Source organism: Falco naumanni, chromosome 8, assembly GCF_017639655.2.
Source record: "Falco naumanni isolate bFalNau1 chromosome 8, bFalNau1.pat, whole genome shotgun sequence".
NCBI classification, from domain to species: domain Eukaryota; kingdom Metazoa; phylum Chordata; class Aves; order Falconiformes; family Falconidae; genus Falco; species Falco naumanni.
In genome coordinates, this window is record NC_054061.1 from 50,928,744 (window position 1) to 50,953,016 (window position 24,273).

Genomic DNA, 24,273 nt, shown 5'->3' on the forward strand with positions numbered 1-24,273 from the left:
TTTTGCCACATTCTGTCTTTACAATCTGAACCCAAGTGTTGGAAGAAGTTTGAGACTCTTTAGGAAAATAGTTGTAGTTCACCTTTGTCAATTTTTCTTCATGTTTTTCATAGGTATAACCTTGACATATATTTGGCTAAAGGAAGTGGAAAAACATAGCAAATCAAAGCAATATTAGAAAGTGAAGCAGTGAAAGGTGTATGGGACAGTTTATGGGAATTGAATAGATAAGTATAGGTATCAGCAATGAGAAAAAAGTTTGATGTTCAGACCAGGAGAAGGAATAATTTTCAAAAGGGGAAAGGAAGTTTGTCGGCCCTGCTCAGTGTCCATGCACACATGAGGAGTAGGTTCTTGGGAGGGGAAAGAGGAGACTGAGGGAAAGAAATCTCTCTCAGTATCTTACCTGAGCTTGAATCAAAGTGCAACCTCAAATTCATAGAGTATTTCTGTACATTAAAAGTACAGAAAGAGTTGAAAGCAAATAAATACTTGGCAACACAAGCCTAAGTTCTGCTATCTTTGAACGATAGTCCAAGATATAGAATATTACATTCTAACCTTGCAAAAATATTCAGGAATGTTCCAAGGACAAGTTATATGGCATTAAGAGTCTATAGCCTTGTTTTTACTAAGAAGTACTTCTGTTTTACATGAGCCATTCTGCAAAAGAAACATCAGTACCTCAGCTATGTAACTGAGCTTACTTTGTCTCAGCAAGTTAGGAAGGGTTAGCTGAGCCACTGTAACCCACCAAGCCTGCTGTAAACCACCACAAAGGTAAACGCTTTTAGCTTGAGATAATGTGTTTCAAAGTGTGTTTGCCACCCATTTAAACAAAGCAGCTCTGCTGACATGCAATAATTTTGGGCATGTGCCTGAGCTTTCATGCATGTAAACCCCCACAGAAACACTGCATCTGCAAAATTTTATGACTCCTGCTTACAAATCTCCACTCCTACCCATAAGATTCCATCTAAAACTAGGGTTTCACTTGTCCGACACTGAACTTAAAAATCGTTTCCACATAACTGAAGTGATTGATTCCCCTGCATATACTTGTATTGAAACCTTGTGTTTGCCAGGATGCCTCAACTAAACCCCTGTCTTACTCAGTTATCTCCGAACAAAATAAATGTAGCCAAGTGTGTGTAAAATGATTAGGAGATCCTGTCAGCCTTAAAAGACTGAAACATTATGCTATACATAAGTAAAAAACTAAGAAGTTGTATTCTCCCCCACTCTTTCCTTTTTTAACGAGTTCCAGTTTTGCCAAGTTCTGTGTTACGCTAGGCAACAAAATATCACCAGGCAACTCAGTTCTGTATTAAGTACTTATTTTTTGGCAATAAAAACATCTTCAAATATATGCATGTATCGGAGGAATTCAACAGCAGCTAAGGTCATCCCTGCTGAAGAAAAGGCTTCTGCTGTTCCGCCCTTTGAGGTTTGTGCTCAGTTGCCTGTTCCGCAGGGGTGGACATTTGTAAGCTCTGGTTTCCTAATCACACAACAGCGCCTTTTCACAGCAGCCTTGGCTGAAGTTTCCAGCGTTATGGTGCATTCAGGATATGTTGGGGTTTTTTTTTTTTTTTTCTCTCATTGCACAATCCAAGCCCGTAGCTGCACCTGTCTTCACACATAAGGGTGTTGATTATCTTTGTGGCTGCCCAGATCGCTTAAAAAACAAAGCCTGCTCCTTCAGCATAATGAGAAGTATGCAATAGCTGGTTTCCCACGGGAGATGAGATAAACGTTCAGAACCCTGTAACTGGGAACAAAAAAGAACCTGAACTAAGGTCATATTCTTAACCCACTTCTGAGAAAAAGCAGGTCCAGCACTAACTCAACGAAAACGTCAGACAAAGACCCGTCACTTGCTGATACAATCTACCTGGACACGGTACACCGCGAAAAGCAGGCTATATTTAATGGCAGAAAATGAAAAAAGTGTAAACCCTATAGCCCGCTCTGAAGCATACGAAACAGTGTTTTGAAGGAGAAAACAACTACCGCGGCTGTTGAAATAAAACTGGTGAGAGCCGCCCGGAGCCGACGGGTTGCCGCAACCCCCGGTGCGCCGCAGCGGGCTCCCCGCACCGCGGCCGCAGCAGCCACGGCTCCGCACCGCTGCGGGCGGGAACGCGCCCGGGCCGCCAGGGCGGCGCCGCGCAGCTCCCCTCTTCCCTCAGGCGGCCGCCGCCGCGGCCCGCTGCCGCCCTTCGCGGGGCCGGGGCGCCCGGGGCTCCCGGGGCGCCGGGGGCAGGGGCGCCTCAGCCGGCGGCGCGGACGCGGCTGGCGCCGGACGGGAGCGCGCAGGAGGGACGCTGAGGGGAGGGGACACCGGTGGCGGGCTGGGGCCGGCGGCCCAGGCGCTCGGGGCCGGGCGGGAAGCGCACACCCCGCCCCCGGCGCAGCCCCCGCCCCGCCGCGCCGCGCGGCCCGACCCGGAGCAGGAAGCCGAGGACGGCGTCCTCTGACCTCAGCGCGGCACGGAAGAGCTCACGGGGAAGTGATGGAGGTGAGATGGCGCCGGGGAGGGAGCTGGGCGTCGGGAGCTGCGGGGATGTGTGCCGCCGCGCCGGGCAGGGGGGCGGGCGAGCGGTAACGCCGGTGAGTGCCGCCAGCGCCCTCTCAGCCCGCTGCGCTGCGGGGAGCCCCTGCGGCAGGGGCGGGCGCCCGCGGGGGACGGCAGGCCCTCGGCCAACGGCGGGCCGGGGGCTGCCGGCGGCGGCTGGGCGGTGAGAAGGGGCGCGGGGGAGCCCGGGACGCGCGGCGGAGGGCCGAGCGGCAGGAGCGGTGCCTGAGGCAAGCTGCGCCCCGCCGCTGGCGCTGAGCCGGTGGAAGCGGGTCACTGCGTTCGAGGGGGAGTTTTCCCGCGTGTCTCCCCGCTGTCTGCCCGGCGCAGGCCTTCCCGGGCGGCGGGGCGGCAGAGGCTCTGGTGAGGTGTCTTTGCAGGCGCAGTTTTGACTGGCCTTTTCGCCTCTTTTTATTTATATTTTACTTGTTGCCGTGCAGGAGTGACAGGCGCTGTCTGAAGTTTCTTTGATGCCTTTGGCGCTTCTATATACTATCACAATGCACCACGTGTTTGGTCGTTTTGTTTGTTGTTTTTTTTTTTTTTAGTGGGTACATTTCGTGGATTTCTCTTGTTAAACGGAGTTGTCGGAGGCATTTCATCCTCTGGCAGCTGTACACAGAGGAATTCGGTAAAACCAAAAGGAAGCATTGGTGGTAGAGAGAGCTCATGTAGTAAATCCAGCATTTCTATATGCAGCCAGTTGTTTATCCATTTGTTACAATTTACAGGATTTTTCAGTGGTAGAATGTTTAAGCTAAAGCTTTTACAGATACAACTTTCTTAATTGTACAGTTTAAGATATTTACACTTGGAAGTATCTTAACTAACTGGAGTTTTGCAGGCTTTGCATGGATAACTGAAAAATCCTTTGTGAATTTATAGCTGTAGCTTCCGTTTTGATAACGTAAGGATTACAGTTAGGCTGTACAGATTTTGGCAACATAAATAAGACACACGGCACATTACTTTTATGTTACTAGCCTGTGGTTTGAGCTTGACTTCAGGTGGTAAGCAAGCTGTATATAGTTTGAGTTCAGATTTTTTCTTCCTTTGTCTTGTACACTAGTATTCTTATAAAACACTGAGATGGAGAGAATAGGCTTTCCTGTCTTGTCAGCTTTGTACGTAAGTATCTCTGAAGGATCTTCTGATGTTTTTCTGTCAGTTACTAAGTGATAGCCAGGCTTTTACAAGTTTTCCTAACACGCCTCTCCAGTGAGAAAATCTGGTCCATCGAATATCATCGAACTGTACAAAGATAATGAAGAGACCTAGGCTGGAATAATTCAGTATAGTTATTTTCATAGTCCTGCCCTATTTAAAGTTACTACGTTCTTAGCCCAGTTTAAATATGCATGAGTTTGTCTCAACTGAGCGGTGCAACTTACTGCATTGTACTTGCAGATGAGCGAACTCCCGGTAGCGCTGCCATTGAAATTATTCCTTGAAATAAGAAAGTAATGAACCGTTGTAGTAGTTATCCTCCAGCATATTGCAGTTGCCACTGCCTGGCGTCCCTGAGATGAAGCTGTATATTTGGTTATTGAGGCGATTTTATCCGGGCTGGGGCTGTTGGGGGTGTGTGTGTGTGTGCACGGCTGTCTGACCACCCTGCCGGCTGTGGAACCACTGTCTGACCATCCTGCCAACGGGGTACCCTCCACTGTGGTTGCTGCGCTCTTACCACGCTCCACATTTGTAGCTTTGTCTTAAGAATATATATATATGTATGGTAAGACCTTAAAAAATCAGTACGTTAACTTTGAGCGTATGGAACAAGTTATTTTTCATAAAGCATCATTCATGAATCACTCTCTTTTCGGTCCTAGCTGTGTATAGGATGACAGGGTGACCCAGATCAGATGAACTATCAAGAAAGTTTTTCTTAGTTGCCTGATGAGAAGGTTTATAAGAACAGCTGGGTGATTGTATTGAGTTTGTGTGGCAGGGTTTGGGGAGGGAGGTACAGAGGTGGCTTCTGTGAGAAGCTGCTAGAAACTTCTCCTTTGTCTGATGGAGCCACTGCCAGCAGCTCCCAGAGGACCTGCCACTGCCTAAGGCTGAGCCCATCAGCGATGGTGGCAGAGTCTCTGGGATAATCTGTTTAAGAAGGAGGGGAAAAAATATCTGTGCAACAAATTGCAGCAGAAGAGAGGAGTGAGAATATGTGAGAGCAACAACACTGCAGACACCAAGGTCAGTGAAGAAGGAGGGGGAGGGAGGTGCTCCAGATGCTGGAGCTGGGATTCCCCTGCAGCCCATGGTGAAGACCATGGTGAGGCAGGCTGCCCCCCTGCAGCCCAGGGAGGACCCTGTGCTGGAGCTGGTGGATGCCTGAAGTAGGCTGTGATCCCGCGGGAAGCCCATGCTGGAGCAGGCTGCTGGTAGGACCCTTGAGCCCATGGGGAGAGGAGCCCAGGCTGGAGCAGGTTTGTTGGCCTGACTTGTGACCCCATGGAAGGGACGCATGTTGGAGCAGTTCATGAAAAACTGCAGCCTGTGGGAAGGACTCATGTTGGAGACGTTCACGGACAACTGTCCTTGTAGGAAAGGACCCTATGCTGGAGCAGGGAAAGAGTGTGGGGAGGAAGGAGCAGTGGAGACAAAGTGAGATGATCTGACTGCAACCCCCATTCCTTATCCTTCTGCATCACTCAAGGGGGGGAGGATGTAGAGAATTCAGGAGTGAAGTTGAGCCCAGAAAGAAAGGAGGGGTGGGGGGGAAAGTGTTTTCAGTTTTGGTTTTAGTTCTCAATACGTTATTCTGATTTGAATAATTATATAATATATATAATATAATTATAGGTAATAAATTAAACTTATTTCCCCCAGGTTGAGTCTGTTTTGCCCATGATGGTAATTGCTGAGTGATCTCCCTGTCCTTATCTGGACCACGAGTTTTTCTCTCCCCTGTGCAGTCGAGGAGGGGAGTGATAGAGTGGCTTTGGTCGGCACCTGGTGTTCAGCCAGGGTCAGCCCACCACAGCGTGCAAGAGCAGATCCACACACAGAGTTGAGACATTTTTTACTGCATGTCTGCACAGAGATGGGTGCTAAGTGGTAATTCCACAAAGCTAGCACGTGGTAAAATTTTTATACACTTTGAACAATTGTTTACAATTGCATTTCATTTAGTCACACTTAATTTTCATTGGTTCTTACAAGCCTTGTCTCCATTTAAAGGTATGGCAATTAGGTTTTTTGTACCATGCATGCTCTGTGAGGAGGAGATTTTGTTGGTAGGGGGCTCTCTTTGCTGAGGATGGGTCTTTTAGTATGCTAGTTAGGGTAGTTCACACATAGTTGAAGTAGTTTTCTGTTTAGTCTCATTACCCATTTGGTTTTCCTTGGGCTTATCTTGTTACTTCTCAGCTTGATGTATTGATGGCTATTCCTTTTCCCAAGGCCATGTTCTGTTAATTGTTTGTAAGGATTTAACTAACATCCTGTTTTTCAAATTGTTTCTTGTTTTTCACTAGAGATATTTATGTATTTCTTTTTTTCTCTCTCTTTTTAAAAGTAATTTGTATATCAAATTGATGCACTGTAGGAAGGAGAATCAGTGGTGTTTTGGTTGGGAGGTTTGTTGGTTTTTTTTCTTTGGTTTGTTTTTTGGGGTTCGATTTGGGTTTTTCTCAGTTGAGATATTAAGATACTCTTACTGACTATAACTGCTGTAACAGCCCTGCTATTCTCTAATGAGTAGAGAGTGCATAGTCAGGGAAAGAGCAAAACAACTTTAAAGAAAACAAACAACAAAACACACATCTGTCAAGCCGCATGGTATGTAGCGTCGTAGGGGACCATCTTTTCTATGTATTTGAGAACAGGGGAGGAGAAGGGAAGGAAAGATTCTTATAAAAACAGTTTATAAAGGATAAAAAGTACAAGTGGTTGATTTGAAACTTTTAAGTTTGTTATCCCAGAATTGCATAAATCGTAAGCCAAGAGGAGACCTAAGAATTGCTAAGCTCTAAGTTTTGAGACAGGATGTTGAACTTTCACTGTGACGCTTGTGACAGTGAGTGTGCAAATTATTGTGGTCTTTCTGTTTTCCTGTCTGTAATACTAGTGATAGTACTTCACTGAGTATATAGTGATTAATTTATGAAATGCTTTGAACATCCAACCTTTTGTGAAATTTCCAGTTAGTGTATTATTTCAATATCTAACTAGTTTATGTAACATGAGTAAAATAAAACTTCTTCTGATCAGGTTTATGAGTGATGCTCAAAATAGATTCTTTTCAATTTGGTTAATATTGAGGAATTTGTTTCCTGTTAATGTACTCATATACTTAATTTCATGAATGCCAGCATTCAAAATGTCGATGAAATTTAGTACATAGGGACTATGAGGAAGAAAGAAGGAACAAAATTATTCCAGAAGGAACAGTTATCAAAACCATTTCCATAATAAAAAAGAAGGATATACTGCAGACTTCAAAAAGGGATTTGTCCATTTTATTGACTGACATGTTTGCAAAGTGGTACATAAAAATTTACATGCCTTAAGGCATGAAAAACATGCATTATTAACCCTATTTTTAAAAGTTCTTTAACTTTATTGTTGCAGATGGGATGAGAAAAGATAAGTGTCCTGCACTGCAAATGGCCTCCTGTTTGACGTTTATTGTTTGCTAGTCTGGAGTCAACTTTGGTGGATGAAGAAGACTGATGACTCTAAGGTCTGTACTAGAAAGCTCATTTTATGCTTCCGTTCCATAATGTAAAAGAACTGTGTGAAACTTGGAAGCCCTTTGTGTTTGGGCACCCTAAAGCGTGTAACTGCATGTTGCTGCAGGCATATTTTAGTTTAAAAATGTGGGATTTAATACTGGTTTGCAGGTCTTTTGAGCAATAAGGATTATTTTCCCAGCCTGGATAATTATTTTGTGTAATCTAGGTCTTGTAGAGTTTTATTAGCATAGATCTTTCATCTTTATTGTAAAGGCAACTTAGGAAATGAAGTAATTAAATTAATTTGACAAGGTTATTGCTTAATAACCTAACATAGCCTAAGCTGTATTTGTAAGCATAGTATTTGACTTAGTTAATTAGATCAGAAATTAGTCCCTTCTACCAAAGCTAACACACATCATTAAATATAGTATTAGGTAACCTGGTAATGCAGAAATTTATTTTTAAAATGCAGCTTCATTTAAGTCAAGTCTTGGTCTATAGCTGAAACAATATGATGCTTGCGAACAGCTTGGGGCTTGGACTGAAAGATGAGCTCGAAGATGGGCTTTTCTGTGGGTTTGGTTTTTTTTCCTCTCAGTTATTTTTTCTTACAGATGTTTGACAGAATCAAACCGTCTGATGAAGCTTCTGCTTCTTCAGCACAAGGTGAGAAGTTTAAAGTAGATACTTTTGTTGCAGTTACGATTTTTTTAAAATGTAACACTACAAGCATTAGTTCACCTTGTAGTTCGAATTGCATGCTTTGATTTCCTAAATTTCATTACAGAGCTTAGATGAAAGAAGTGACTTCTGAATCATCTGTGAAGTTTCAATGTGGGTGTGATTTTTCTTGTCCTGTAATAAGCAGTTTAAGATATGCTGCATTTTAGCTCAGTGATCGCGTATGTAGCAGTATAAATGTAGATTTCCTAGTCATGATCCCAGACAAATCAGCAGAAAAAATTCCCACCCACCTCAACTGTGGAAGAGTAAATCTTATTTCATGAAGCTCTTAGAGGAACTTTGAGGACAAAAGGATCTCTACCTGCATTCTTGAACTTACTAAACTTTTTATGTTCCTTTAGAGTAGTAGTTTTGACAAATGCAATGTAAGAAGTAACTAATTGCAGGTAAAACTCTATTCCATCTCTTTGATAATCTGTTGTGGTCTTTTTGGTTTTTCCTCTAGGAATCCACAGACATGGTGTTGAAGGCTCTCTACGACAGGACAGCAATTGCAGGTAAGTTAGGCCATGATCTAACCAGCATCTAGCTTACTGTCTATACAAAGTAAACCAGAAAGAATCTGTTCTTCAACATTATTTGTTATCTTGTGTCATGGGTGACAGTGATGCAATGTAGATCAAGTGTATGATGGAGATTATTTTCATCTTGTACCCGCGTATTATTAAAAACTGTGGGGAAGGTGCATCGCGGTGCCCAAAACCAATGTGTAGGTGTCAATATTTCTTTGTCTTTGATCTATTTATTTTATTTCAAAATACTAAAAATCAGAAGAATGAAAGATGACACTGCTTTTTCTGGAAAGAAAATTCACTTCAGATGTCAGCCAACTGAAGTTAGCATTTGTGTTAGCTTTGCCTTCAACCAGTTATCCTTTGTTCTGCATTTAAGAAAAATTTTCTTTAGTAAAATTTGCTTGGGAAACTTTAAAATATGTAATCCTACTTGCCATTACAATTCTGAAATAGAAATGTTTATCTTGCAAGTTCTAGCTCAATAGTAGGATAGGTATTTAGAAATTCTATGTTAAGAACATGAATTAAACAACCCAGCATGTCTTGGTAATACTACCTGATTCTTTCAGTTTACACACAAGAGATCAAGAACATCCTTGGCCTGGAGTATCCACTGTGCAAAATAGACAAGGATACTGCAGCTGTTGCCATGTACACTACAGTAATCTGGAACAGGTGAGAAGGTTTCTGCATAATTAAGCAACAGATAGCAAGGAGTACCAAAAGGCTTTATCAGCTTATAAATTACCAGTCTCTACGCTAATACTGAATGACAAATAATTTGTGAATTGCACAATGTATGCACTGTGAAGAAGATACCCTTTGTATCTGTTACCTGTTAAAAATGTGCTGGTGGAGTGGCCTGGTTACTGCAGTCTGCTTTTCTGAAGTGGCACACTACTGTGCGTTGCATCCATTAGGTTTATTGCTGTGGCTGTAATCCCAAGATCTGTATATATTGTAAAGTATTAGGGTTAATATGTTAGATATCAAGGCTGAAGACATTTCAGCAACTGTTTTCTTTTCTGTTCTTTAGCTCTTTGTGTCTCCTGTCTTTTATACTTTTTTAATTAGAAAGTATAAGCCTCTTTAATCTTCTGTGCTTAGGAAAATTCTCCTTATTTCAAGTGGATTACAGGATGTTTACTCATACGAAGTTCAAGAGTGTTTTAATAGTCAGTTGTAGATAATTTAGACTATTTATACTAGTTACACGAGACTTGTGAGCAGCTGTGAGATTTGTGAGAGTATTTGTACTAGTTAAATTTGTGAGCAGCTGTCAGAGCTGCTAATTTGGGTCCGAGTCAGAACGATGTTTCAATACATTTCAGTATTATTTGAGACTCCCTAAGCATACTTAAAAATCTCATTGAATCAAGGCCTTAAGGTAGAAAAGGTAAAGATTTCTTTTTATTTAAATATTTTTGTAGCAACAGTGTAATGTTTAACCTGGGCAACAGTGTAACATTTAACCTGGCAAGTAATTTTTAGGAACAGGCCAGTGTGTTAACAATAGTATTAAAGTAGTCATCTGTTTTATCTTTCACCAGCATATATTCAGCTCCCAGCACAGACATTTTACCACTTACTGTAGGAATCGTATGGGTACTAGTAGCTTGATGGAGCGTTTCCTGCAGGATGTTTTACAGCATCATCCCCACAGATACCATGACAACAGGTATAATACAACTGGCTTGTTTGTTTGTTTGTTTGTTTTAAGTATGTGCTGGTAGAATGCATGTATTATGAGTTCGTATTTCTGTTCCGCTGCTGAGCAGTACTTTTTGCCCACTTGAAGTGAAACTTTCACATTGAAGACAATTTAGAAAGAAGTGCATTTGTATAAACATTGTCTGAGTATATTGCTTTTGTGTTGTTTCTGCACTTTTAAACTTTGTGTTGCTACTTAAGAATTTGATACACTATTGATAGCAATTAAATGTGAAGACCTGAAAAAAGAAGGAATATATGGGTCAGCAGGTATAGTGACAGACTGTATAGTCTGACATGCATTTATTAATTATTATAATTTGGGGTTTACATATATAATTATAATTCTTATAGTTCTCAGCTTTATGTGTATATTTAGCATATTTTACGGTACATTTTTAAAGAGTTCATCATTTTAGTTTGGTGTTTGTGGATAATGTCAGGTGAATATTTATGTTTATTTTTTCATTATCCTTGCAGTTCACACATTCAGTTAATACATGAATTGCGTTAATTGGCCAATTCATATGCTCAGATTTTGAAGCTTTCTTTTTATTTTTCATGTGCATGTTTAAGAGGGGTAAGAGGGTCAGTGTGTAACTTCTCTGTAGATGGAGGGAAATCAATTAATTCTCATTCCTAGTTTGTAATGTTCTGCAAGATAGACAAAAAAACCCACTCTGAACCCAGTACAGTGTATCTTGATACAGAACTCTGCTATAGATCTGACAAACAAGTTAGAAGGGTATTTTGTCTGAAGGCAGCCATATTGATATTGTCAGGGATGTGACAGAAAAAGCTAATAGGCATGTCCATGACAAATTAGTTCAGGACATGTATACATCACCACTATAAATAAATGAGTAAACTGAGCCTTCCATCTTAAATAAATAAATTTAATCCTTCTAGTTTAAGAACATCCACAATTTTTTTGCCACGGGGAAAATAAAGGATTCACTTTGAGGCAACACCTAAAGGAAAAATGAGGTGTCACCAATACAAGGTTATTCCTTTGGTGAACAAAACCTACTAACTAGGAAAAACAAGCTACCTGCGTTCCTCTAAGTTGTTGGAAGAATGGAATAAGGAAAATAATGTAAAAAATTTAGATGAAGGTTGAGGGAGAAGAGGAATGAGTAATCCTACATCTAGACAGAGTGCAGGAAGAAAAGCAAAGATGGAAAAGAAAGTGTGATTAGATTTAAGTTGCGATGCTGCTCTGAAAAATGAGTGAAGAAGAGTCATCTTCTTAACTGATGTCTGAGGTAAGAATTGGATTATCTTTTTTTTCTTATATGAAAACACTTGGATTGATAAAGTTTCATGCAGTTCTTAAATACGCATTTATACTATTAAGCTGAATATACACAAGAAATCTTAAGTGTCATTTAAAAGGAATATAGATATATTTGTGAGACTTGACTTGTTTTGCAGAACCAGTATACCTAGTAGTGATGTGGAAAAAGGAAAGAATTATTCAGAGCTTTGATTTATACTGAATTTCAAAGAATATTGGTGTTCTGCCCCTCCCCCAGTTAAAAAAAAAATCGCAAATCAATAAATCATTCCTTCCTCCAGAGTCTTGGTGTAGAAGGTTTTTTTGCATAAGGAAGTAATATTGACTATTTAAGGGAGTAAATCTTCACTCTGCTTTTGAGGGGTAATTTGTAGCAAAACTGTCAGAAGTTCCTAACTGTATGGAACCTGTAGTTGTTCCCTCTACCCTGGAGATGTTTGCTTATAAATAATTTTTGAAAATTGAATATAAACTGTTAAGTGAGCTGGAAGCCTAGAATTTTGCTATAGTTTATGCATACTAGAATCAATTTAGTACTATATTCAGTCTTCCAGCAGTATCCAGATGCCAGATATTTCATGAAAAGGTGGAAGAACTCAAGCGAGACAGTTAGAAGATTTTTTTTTTCTACTGCCTTTTGCCTTCTCTTTAGGTCTAATTCTGATCTGTAAGATTTTTGAAGTTTGAACAAAGGTGCTTTGTCTCAGAGCTTGGGTGGACAAGAATGCGTGCAGCAGTAGGGAACAGCAGCTGAGCAGACAGGCATTGTCATCTGATGTATTTGATTGCATTGCATTCATATGATAATAGAAATAATCCTCTTCTTTAAAAAAAGGTTTCATTATATGGGGTTTCTCCTTTTGCTTAGTCAGTCCTATAACCCTTGTCTGTACTCTGAACTCTGTCCCCTTTTCTTGGATAACCAGAATTCCACTGTATTTTAAAAGGTGACACACATTTAAGGAAAATGTTGTATTTTTGGAGTACATGAGGAATATTGCAGGTTGTGTCATAAAATTTTATTACCTTTCTTTTAAAATAATGCATCTTAGACAGGGAGGAGTTGTATACTGCTGTTGGTGAATCAGGTGGCTTGTTAGCATCATGAGAAGTGTGTGCTAAGTTTTATCCCTGGTTTATCAAAATTTGACTGAACATCCCTATTGTGTTCCTTTAGTGAAATTATTCAGAGGATCCTTTTAGCATTTCCTTGTTTGAAATGTTAATACTTTACCTTTTAAAAATTTTGAAAGGGGAAAGTCTGGACTGGAGGGCATTCTGCTTCCAATCTTTTGTTGTGATGATGAGTGGTTTTTCAACCCTCCTTTCTGATATTAGCAACCAGTTCTTGGTGTTTGATTGGGATTTTTTTTTTTCCTCCCTCAGTGATTGTTTAGCTTTTTAATGGACTCCCAGGGACTTTTGCATGATGATGAAATCATTTTGCATATCAAAGTGATAAGTCTTTTTTTATTTATCTGCTCCTTTATCACTGCTTAACACATGGTCCAGAGATAAGCGAGAGGCAACTTTTCTTGCTGAGAAACCTTGATGGTGGCTAGATCTTGCAGTCTTCCAGCTATTTTATTCTATATTAATTGTTACTTGAGCTCACTTGCCAGGTACAGCTCTAAAAGCTTCTAGTTGCTGTGAAACTTCCTGTATCGCCACCTATAACTTCATTGTTTTTAAATGTTAGCAATGTATTTACTACCTTCCAGTCTTTTGTAACTGTAATTATTTATAATATAGAAGTTTTGTTGTGGCATATTTTTCTTCAGACTTTCAGCCTGTGATTGTATTCAATATATGTGTTACCAGGAATAAACCCAAGGCCTGTGGCAGGTATCAATTAAACATCCTATACAGTAAGGAGGAAAACATAGTTTGGCATCTCAATTATGTCAGGTTTTGGTTGTTATTTCTTTTAACCAAGACAGCCATGTCTTCTGCAAGATTCCCGTTTCTGGTATGCATGAGCCATGACAGCTACCTCTTTAGATTCCTTACTTGCACTTAATTTGTGTATTATTACAATATGTAAGGTATATGCATTCACACATACTTCACTCCTAACATACACATTTCCCCCACACACCGTTTTTATGGATAGGGGAACATGTGTGTGTCTTGTACATGCTTTTGAACACTATGTAAAACTGTAACAACTTAGGCATGGTGGCCTAAATAAAGGTAAAATTCTGCAACATGAATTTTTCAGCATTTAGTGTTTGGACTCAAGAAAAACCTGGACTTGGCTTTACCTGTGGAACCATAGGTAGTGAGTCTGTAATAACAAACACCTTTTTTTTGAGGGTGTGTGTGTGTGTGTTAATACAACTTGCACCATTAGTTCAAATCAAGTATTGGCAGTCAATATTTGATATGTTTGTCACTGTAGTGAATGAGGAATAATATCCTAATAGCCAAAGTAAAGTATAAGTTACTTCAGTATGAAGAGCATGCAGTGCTTTATCACTTTTTATGTAGCCAGTGTGATTTTTGTTATGAGTTTCAATGATTGGAGGCAACTTTGATCTACAGGATGTTTATGGGACTGCCTTTGTGTTTCCTTGGAAGGCTTTTTTTTTTGTTTGATGGATGGGGCTTAAGTCCCTGCACTGTGAAATACCTTGTAGGTCTTGGTCTTCTGATAACTTTCATTTCCATACTATTTTGCATAAAAGGTTGTTGTGCTTATGATTGTTAGTGGCTCTGTAGTTCTCTTCAAGTGATCCAAGTAAGCAGGGTTTTCAGCACTCATGATAGTCGGTGCTCTTTGAAGCAGTCTGGGTGCTGTTAGTAATTATTTTTGAGAGGCCACGGGGAATGTGTGATGTTTCAGGAGGAGTGAGGAAAAAACAAGTGTAACAATTGTCAGTTGTCAGTGGGAGGGGTGGGAACAGGGTCTGCTTACAGACTTCTTTGCTTAAATTGCAGTATTTCCCCAAGAACTGAATAACCACATTCTTCATAAGAATTTAGAAGACAATGAAGTGATGAGTAAATGGTTGCTGCTGATTTAGTCAAGAAAAATTGCATCAGGCCATCCTAATTTCCTTCTTTGATAGGATAACAGACCTTGTGAATAGAGGAGAATCATCCATCCTGGTGTCATCTGTCATGTTCCATCTATCATGCCATCTCTCAAAAGTCCAGCTTTTGGCATGTTCTTACATGAGGTTTATAAGAAACATATAAGGAGAACATGGTTGGAGATTAAATGGTGATGAAATGAGTATGCAGTTGGCTGGAAAACTGTTTTCTTGATTATTAGTGTCTCAGAGAGAGAGAACGAAGTCTAATGGTGGATCATGAGCCCGATCACTGAGCCCTGTTCTGAGGTTTGAAGTAGGTGCTTTCAAATATGAGTTATTGTGGGGGTGGGTGGATTTGGGGAGGTTGGTTTGTTTTGGTGGTGATCCTATGAAGTATGTTTTTCTGGACTGTGTCTTTTTAACTCTGTAGAGTTCAAATGCCAGTTTTAAATAATTTTTCTTTTTTAAAAAACACTGGCCATATAATTTTTTTTCAACTATAAAACAGTTCTTCCAAGCTGAGAATTCTTCTTTTATCTGTCATCTCTCACTAAAAGGATGAGACATAGCTATATTCAGATAAGTTCTTTTGTGATTGCTTTTGTGTGAAGAAGCTAGTTAGAAATACTTACAAGTTTGGTTGGTATCACCTGTCTTTGTTAATTACTCATGTCTGAGTCCTTCAAGGACTTCTCTACATGTTGACTATTAAGCATTGTTAATTGTCCTGGTTTTGGCTGGGATAGAGTTAATTTTCTTCCTTGTAGCTGGTAGTGCTGTATTTTGGATTTAGGATGAGAATGATGTTGATAACATGCTGATGTTTTAGTTGTTGCTAAGCTGTGTTTACACTAGGTCAAGAATTTCTAAGTTTCTTATACTGTTGTACCAGCAAGTATAAGCTGGGGGCACAAGAAGCTGGGAGGAGACACAGCCAGGGCAGCTGACCCAAACTGGCCAAAGGGATGTTCTTTACCATATGACATCATGCTCGGTACATAAACTAGGGGGAAAGCTGGTTGGGGGCCGCTGCTTGGGAGCTAGCTAGGCATCAGTTGGTGGGTGGCAAGCAACTTCATTGTGTGTCGCTTCTTTGTGTATTCTAATTATTGTTTTCCTTTCCTTTTCTGTCCTATTAAATTGTCTTTATCTCAACCCACAAATTGTACTCCCCCCCTGCCCCCAATTCTCTCTCCCATCCTACTGGGAGGGGAGGGAGTGACTGGCTGCATGATGTTTAGCTATCTGGTGGGTTAAACCACAACATTAATTGATTTTTAATGTTCAATAAATGTGCAAGTTAAATGTTTATAATTAGGAAATTGCTGTACAATAAAATTTATTCACAATACTTCTGTTAGCAGATGAATGCACCGTAAGAGGTGCATGGCTGTCTGCCTTGTATTAAAGTAAACATTCATTTGGATCTTGCAAGGTCTGGTTATAACTTTTCAAATGAAACACAAAATTCTCTCTTCTGTTATATTTTACTTTTTTAAAAACTATTTTCATTGGATTTCCCCGGCTGTTACACATTGAAGCCTGTGTTGTGTCAGAGAAATAGTCCATATCTGTCTGTTCTGTTAATTCTGTAAGACTTAAACACTTGTATTTGAGGCAGTCCTAAAGACAAAACTGCCAGTTACAGAATATATAAAAATCTGCTGTTATCACAGTGAGGCTGAACAATCATAACTTGGCATGTTATAGAAGTGATTTGGAAGCTGTGGTATGTCTGTGAGAAACAGTAAGCATGGAATTCCTTGGCAACATATGCTGAGTTCCTATTGGGCAGCTACGTTTTGTAGGGAAAGGGACATTTACACTCAATAGTATTTTTATACTGTGCCGTATTATAATGTTCCATTTCTCTGCAAAAGTTCAATATTAATTAATGATATCTTTACCAGTGAAATAACCTCTTTATAAGCTCACAACCTCAAACAAAGGAAATGCCTTTACTTTTTCTTGCTTTGCTGTATTTATAAAATGATTGTAATGTGTGTTTGGCCATTCTTGATGGCTGGTTACATGAAGAGGGTATCTGACTAATGCCTGAATTGTTATCTTTAGCTTTGTGGAGTGCTCGCCGTTCCATCTGTGGCTTTTTTCCTTGCTCCCCCCTGCCAAGTGGAATACCTTTGTTAAAGTAGCAAAGCTGGTAGCTTGAGTTTGTTCATTAGGTGTGATGTGCTCTAGGTAATTACTCTTTTTTTAAAAAATAAAAACAACACACACCCCCCACCCCCAAACCAGAACACTATTGTTTGAAAAATCTTCAACATACTTTCAGTATTTATGTGGGTTTTTTTCTTTTTCTCTCCTCCCCTTTAGACCTACATATGATGACATGCCACTCCCTGTCACTCCAGAGGCTGCTAGGATTGCTTGCCTGTCCCCAGAAGAGGTGGAGAAAAGGAGGAACAGAGTCAGACAGGATATTTCCTGCAAAGACCAGGAGTCTGTTGGTGAAATACACTCTTCTGCTCCATGTCAGTCTCATGAGGGTGCGAAGAAAACTTACGTAATGCAAGCATTTATTCAAAAACTAGAAAGAGGGCAGGAACATGTTATAAGAATATCCCAGCAGTCTATGGGCATTTGTAGCAATGAGAAGTGGGATACCCTGAAAGATGCTCAAATTGCAAGTCATAGCCATGAAGGGCAGCTTACTGCTGTGAGCCCTGCACCTCAGTGTTTTTCTGTCAGTCCTGTAATCCATACTTCTGTTAATCCTAAACCAGGAAAAAATGTTAGGAATTTGGCAGCATCAAATCTGGTTCCGCATAGTGTATGTGCTAAAACAGAAATGGAGGTATGCAGTAGTGATGTGTCACTGAACCCATGCTTGAATCCTGCCCCGGCACCAGTTCACCCAAAACGCCCTTTGGCTTCTCATCAGAATCTTATGTGCAGCCACAGCAATTCTTTACGTATTACCTCAGGTCAATCTCTCTCAAAACGAGATGGTTTACGAACTCAGGATGAAACTTTGGCATCTGATTTCCATCTCAGGGATACTGTGGGTATCAGCAGCTCCCTAGATCTTGGGACATCCCCACAACTAGCAAAATGCAAAAACGTGAAGACAAACAGAGGTGATGAAAGTTCAGTGGATGAAACTATTGAAGATGTAATTTTGAAATACTGCCATGGAACTACCTCTGAAGAAACTTATTTCAAAGAAGACAATAATCCCAGTTTAACTTTTTCATCACTTCTGGACCACACTCATTTAGAGGGTTCTGAAATGAGTTTTGACTGTGATGCACCTATTCAGGCAGGATCAGACTTACCCAAGGTAGCTGTAAAAGATATAGAATTCCTAAAAGAAGTCCAAATAAGTTTGCAAGATAAAGACTATGGAACACAGCTCTCTTCTGTTTTAAAAAGCGAGTCGGTAAAGAAAATAGAAGCAATGAAACAGGATGTCATAGTTCATACTGAAGAACCGGTTCTTCCAGCTCTGCCTCATGTGCCTCCTTCTTTTGTGGGAAAGACGTGGTCTCAAATAATGTATGAAGATGATATAAAAATTGAAGAACTTGTGCGTGATTTCAGGGAAGGTCGTTTTCGCTGCTACTTTGACAGTGAATCCTCACCTAACTGTACAGGGAAGAGAATGAAGAAAAAAAAGCAGAAGGATGAAAAAAAGAACAATATCGTTGAGGGTAATAGAAGAGAAAGTGCACCAGTTAAAGCATTGCCAGAATTTAATGATGCTTTAAGTGGTGGCTGTGATTTTGATAACCCATCTTTAGCCTCAGATACACTATGCAACCCACAAATTCATAAAATGCCTAGGAAAAGGACGTGGCGCCTGGCTTCAAGATGCCAGGTGGTTAAAGTGAGCCATGGCACCCAAACAAGTCTGTTGAACTACCCTGTAGCAAAACGAAAAATGTCTAGAAGGGAATCTGATCCAGCTGATCAGAAAGCAAGCATTGTGTGGCCGGAGAATGAAAAAACTCCCAACATGAAAACCAGACTATGTGCCCTTAAACTTCCTGAGTCCTATAGCAAGATTATGAGTCCTATACAGCCGAAGACAGTGGTGTATGTACTTTCATGCCCAGAGATAAAACAGTGTAAAGGTAAACCTTCAGATACTCTCAAAATGAGGAAAAATTGTAACTCTGCAGAAAGCAAGGACTCTGTAAGGTATAAATACAAACAATGTTCTTTAAAGTATTATGACCCACTGACAAATCGAATTCTGAAAATGCCTCCAAAGAGTGTAGTTGGAGAAAAGGCCAAAAAGCCCTCCCACGTTCGACAGCTTTTCAGGAGTCTCAGCTTTGATGCAAACATGAGGAAACTAACTGATGCACAGAGAGAAAGCACACCATCAAAGTCACTCAATTGGTCAGACTTCTATAGTTCATCTTCAGCATCTTTCCTGCCAGATCCAGGTAAAGGGAACGACACAGTCTCAAGTCAAAAGGCAGATGGATCTTCTGTTTCCACAGAAAGAACAGATTGTCTGGTATCTGGCCACTCTGAGAAGTCTTTGAAACATCTGATTATTTCACCTTTGAACTCTCACCAGTCTGCTATAGAAGGAGATTGTAGATTAACTCCATTTAACAGCAGAGTTACCAAAACTCCTCTGACATCCGTCAGGAACGAGCGGTTAGAGAGGGAGAATCCAAAGGCAATATGGAAGAGAAAAGAAAGCACTAATAAAGAACCAGTTTTTTCCAGAAAGTCTGCAGGAGGGCCTGTGTCTGTCAGACGTACTGTTGGGAGGAGACGAAACAGAGTAACTACAGGCAAACAAACTTCCAGAAGTAAAAAACAGCAAAAAGAGGGGATAAGAAGGAAACTTCATCCTCATGCCCAGAAATCTTCTGCTTTCTCCATCCGTAGGTGCCAGACAAGGAAAACTACAGTGGGAAAGCACCCTAAGAAAGAAAAGCCTGATGCTAAAAAATTAAAGGTGAGGAGGAAACCAAAAAGGACCTTTCTGAACTCAACAGTTGTCACAGCGATTCCTGAAAAGAGGCAGAAGGTCACATCGGAGTCTTTTCCCAAGAAGCCAGAGCAAACTTCTTCCAAAGTCAGGAATTGGGAAGTGAGTGGAGATCGGGGTCACCCTAGCACTGTGAACCGACCCTCTAGAAGAACTGCTGTACCGTTAATTCGAAACTGTCTTGTTCTACCAGGTGACAGCTAGCTACCAAAAGATTTTTTTGTTTTTATAGCCAGCACCTGGGAAAAGATTGAGGAAAAGGAAAGGGAACAAAAGGAGGTCATAGACGAAGCTGTTGAAGTGCTAGAGCTGCAGAAAGTGCAAAGCCAGTCTAATGTGAAACAAGTACAACTGTAAACTCTGCTCTTGTTCCTGGAATATGGGGACATAATGTGTTGCACTGTTCTACTGTGTTAAGCTGCAGAGGTTGTGCGTTTGAGTTAAAAAGCACTTAAAGTCGTATTTACTAGACTTCACCTGTACATCAGAAAAATAAGCTTGAATAGTATCATATTGTTTTCATGGTATTAGTGCGTAATAGTGCACTATAATAAGGTAAACTAGAAGCTGTATTAATTAATTGTGCCTATTCTCATTTTTCCACATAATTCTAAAGTGCAAAAAATGACTTGGTTGTTATGCTAGAAATTAAATGAAGATACATTGATCTGGACTGGCTGAATTCTGTGTGTGTATTTTGTGTTTGTGTATATGCACACCTCCTTTGACACGTAATATATATTTGCCTATGAAGTGGCATTAAAATTGATACAGTATGATACAATTCAGATCAGTTCAGTGCTTTCTTGAAATGGAATATAATTGTACATGTTTTTATATTGACTTTTTTCCTGAGACCATGTCCAAAGCAGTTATTTTGGACACAAAGTCACTGTGGGCTCTCATCAAGCAATAACGGACCACGCTGGTAAGGAAACGCGTCTCTCTAGGGCACTGTTCAAATGGTGGTGGCTAAACTGAAATCTCAAGTTCCAAAAGAAATACAGGCTTAGGGTTTGGATTGTGGGTTTGGGGTTTTTTGTTTTGTTTTGTGGTTTGGGTTTTTTTAAAATAGCTTATTGATTAAGTTTTTAGGTGAGTTTCACATCCTTAGCATGGGGGTAGAAAACCTATAATGCAAACAAGTAGCAGTGAGTTGTTCTAGAATGTCAACCTCAATTTGGAGTTTCTGTCCTTTTTTATTTTAATTGGGTGTACTGTTGGTTACATTTTTATGTACTATATTTGAAACTTTCTTTTTAAACTTTCAGTAAAATATTTAAATAAACCTAAAGCAGCATCTATCTAAATGTATTAGAGTTCAAATATCTGTTTAAACAGATATTTAAATATCTGTTTAAAATATTTAGTTGAATTAAAATTAATATCCCTTAGTGATTCATGTTTGGCCACTGATGCTCTGACTATTATGATTTTTATGGCAAAAAGGACCGTAGGGTTTTGATTTAGTTTTTTCTTTTTTTAATAGTTATTATGATGACAGCTTATTTAATGTGTTTAGGAGACACAAATCCCCAGTCTTGCAGATATTCCTGTGCTTTAAGATTGAAGGTTAATTGTTGATTTGTATGAAGTTAAGCATATAGTTAAATGTCATCATAGTCAGGGCTCTGGTTTGTGAATCTGCAGTTTGGTATATTCTATAATCTGTGTTACCTTAAAGGCCTTTGTAAATTCCGGAGTTGTACAATGTGTCTTTCAGAACACAAGAAAAACATAGAAAAGACCAGACCCTGCTCTCTCTGCCATGGAACATATCTGTGCAATTTCCCCTGAAAAACCAAAATCATTCTTGATTCATTTTCTAGAGTGACAAGACTACTGGTTTGGATTGAGATAAAGGTGGACTTTGAAATGTTTTATTTTAATATACAGTATCTGAAAGAAATATAAAAGCTGTCATCATAAACCACCTGTTCAAAAACTATTTTTGGGATTTTTTAAATTTATGTGCATATTTCCCAGGATAAATAAAAGATATGCGTGTACTAAAGCCACCTGGAAACTAAGTTCCTTTACAAGTCAAATATGGTCTGACAGATATATTTTTTTAATATTTATTTTATTTTTTAAATAAAAGTTGATTTCTGTGGATAAATTTTCCTATGGTTGTCAGTGGACACATAATCATGACTGTATTGCAAGTCACTGGAAAATGAAGTGTTATAACATGATTTCTTATTGCCCTCTTAACTAATTGTGCCTCTATAATATTTTGTCTAATATAAAACTGGGTTTTTTTCACAGCAAAGTTTTAAAGGAATGGTTTTTATAGAAAGGCTAATTTTTAGATAAAAAAGATTTTTTATATAAAGTTTGTTTTAAAGCAAAGCTTTAAATTAACTCTATAGATAAGTCCCATTCCAACATATTTTTATGATACAAGAATGTTTTCCTATCTAACTTCTTCTATCTTATTTTTCACAATATTGTACACGAAGAGCATGAATTTTGTGTGTGAGTAAGGTTTAATGCACATTGTACTTTTAAGATCACTAATGCATATTTGCTTATAGCCAAAAATACTGTTCTCCATACTCATTCATTGCAAGCTTGTGTTTCTCCAGCACATAACTTCCTTGAAACCTTGAGTAATAAAAGTATCTTGAGGACTATAGAATGACTAATATTTTTAGCCTGTAATGTCTTCCCCCCTCCCACCCCCTCCTCCAATAATACACCTCCTTGTCAGGGTGTTTTTTTAAATAGAAAAATGTATTATATTTAAATAAAAAGTGTAAGTAGCTATATATTTTCCTAATAAATAAATAAATAATTTAAAAATTTAACAGTTTTTTAGAAGAATAAGACTTGGGGTGCAAGTCTGGAAACATTTCTGTGGTTGACAGCGTCAAAATAAGACAGTGTAAGCTTGGATGTTGTTCTCTGCCTCACTGGCTGTTTAGAAATCTCTTCTGTGCATGCTCAGTGACTACTAGGAAAAAAGGGAAGATTGTGATATAAGAAGTAACTGTAGAAACTGCTTTGAAAAGATAATTGATGAAGATATCTGCCAAGCATAAAAAAATTGCAGACACGCTCAAAATGTCATGTGCATGAAGGAGAAAAGAGATGTTTTCTGGGGTCTTGGGGAATTAGTCAAACTGGTTTCTATTAGATAAATAATGCAGGTTCTGCTGCCTTTATTTAATAGTACATCATTTCATTAGGAGCATGACTGAAACTTTGAAACATGATTATGAAGCCTACGCTAATGGAAAACTTTAGAGCTGAAGCACTTTATCCTGAAATTGATAGGAGGGGTTGGTTGGTTTGGGGTAGTAGGGTTGGTTTTTTTTGTTTGATATTTTTGGTTTTAAACATTAGTGGACAAATGTTTGCATATCTTAATGTAGAGAAGCAAGAAAAGAACGATTGAAAAGGAGGAAAGTCATGCTTTTTTGAATCTAATTGGCAGCAGTTAGATGCATGATATAATACTTGAGAAAAATAATTTCTTCTGTGCATATGTAATTTTGACCTTCTGCAAGTTCATACTTAAGGGTTTTTTTATACATTTCATAATTTAAAAAAAGTCTCTCCCCTCACAAAGTACTCAGCCTTTTAACACAACCTCATTCTAAGCAGCTTGACTTTTTAGTATTCACTTGTATTGTGAACCTTGAGAGTGACCTGTACGTATGCCAGGTGCTAACCAAACGTAGAATAGCAAGTGCCCAAAACTTCGGGTATCTGATGCTTGCACCTAGCAGTTCTTCAGTTCTTTTTCTGATAGGAGTTTTTGCTTTCAAGTTTGCATCCAATGTTCTTGTAATTGTAGTGTGAAAGTGTTCCTCTCTGGGACTCAGATAAAATGAGGTGTTTAGTTGTACTTACAATGAGACTATGACTTAATCTGAAGTTGTGTTTAAGTTTCATGCTAAATTTGTGCCCAAATGACAATAATGTTTTTTTTGTGGTTTTCATGTTCTTGTAATTGGTAGTGTATTTTGCAGTACTCTTGTTTGATGCTGTAATGTTTTTATCTGCTTCTTTGTCTCAACTGTCCGTGGTCGTTGACACAATGTGAGTTTATAAGAATACAGTGAAACTACAAACTTGTCCAGTGCTGTTGCCAAATGCTTGTTCTTTGTATCCTCATATTATTTAATTTCAGATTTATTGTTTCCATGCTTTTCCTCAGTCGAATATTTGGATAATTTTTTTTTTTTTAATGTTGCGAAATGCTAATTTACAGGACAGGATATTCTGTTTGGAATTAAATCAGTGACAGGTAACAGGAGTGGATGGTGTCCTGATCTGAAGTGTTGAGGGCAAGCTGGTTTATGCTCCTGTGTTTGGGAGTCTGCTTCCTTCACTGAGTAGTGTGAGGAGTGGGATGATGTTTCTTGATTTCTTTAGCTGTCGTCTTTCTCTTTCCCCTAGGGTAACTTTGCCTGAGAATGGAGTAATCTGAATTCGTACTTATTGTGGAAGTAAAACAGTATTTCAACTATTGATGTTTTGGGACAGATAAGAAAAGTAAAATGTGTCTCACTTACTAATGCAATTAAAATCCCAGAGTTTTTGTCTTTAATCATTTATCTGCTATGAATTACAGCATTCGCAATAATCTTTTCCAGAAGACTGTAGTAGCATAAGTCTGAGCATGCCCAGAAACAAAGGTTTTGTTCCTTGTTTAAGTTTTGCAGTTATGAATTTATTCATTCCATCAGCAGAACAAATCTTGTTTTAATAAAATAAAGACTGAAT

The 24,273-nt window shown here is 39.3% G+C and overlaps 1 protein-coding gene across 5 annotated transcripts; it reads left to right on the top strand.

Annotated features, from left to right (window-relative positions):
• Nucleotides 1–2,448: 2,448 nt before the first annotated feature.
• On the top strand, nucleotides 2,449–24,272 carry ZDBF2 (zinc finger DBF-type containing 2). Of its 5 annotated transcripts, XM_040603622.1 has the most exons (8): nucleotides 2,794–3,706; nucleotides 7,157–7,268; nucleotides 7,878–7,929; nucleotides 8,051–8,097; nucleotides 8,453–8,504; nucleotides 9,092–9,197; nucleotides 10,073–10,200; nucleotides 16,902–24,272. In XM_040603622.1, the coding sequence occupies exons 7-8, from the start codon at nucleotides 10,124–10,126 to the stop codon at nucleotides 19,741–19,743; spliced, it is 2,919 nt and encodes a 972-aa protein (XP_040459556.1). In that variant the 5' UTR covers nucleotides 2,794–3,706; nucleotides 7,157–7,268; nucleotides 7,878–7,929; nucleotides 8,051–8,097; nucleotides 8,453–8,504; nucleotides 9,092–9,197; nucleotides 10,073–10,123; the 3' UTR covers nucleotides 19,744–24,272. The 5 variants fall into 5 exon arrangements, with proteins under 5 accessions (XP_040459554.1, XP_040459555.1, XP_040459556.1 ...); XM_040603620.1 differs by lacking the exons at nucleotides 2,794–3,706; nucleotides 8,051–8,097 and adding an exon at nucleotides 2,449–2,521; XM_040603621.1 differs by lacking the exons at nucleotides 2,794–3,706; nucleotides 8,051–8,097 and adding an exon at nucleotides 2,591–2,613.
• The last annotated feature ends 1 nt before the right edge of the window (nucleotide 24,273 follows it).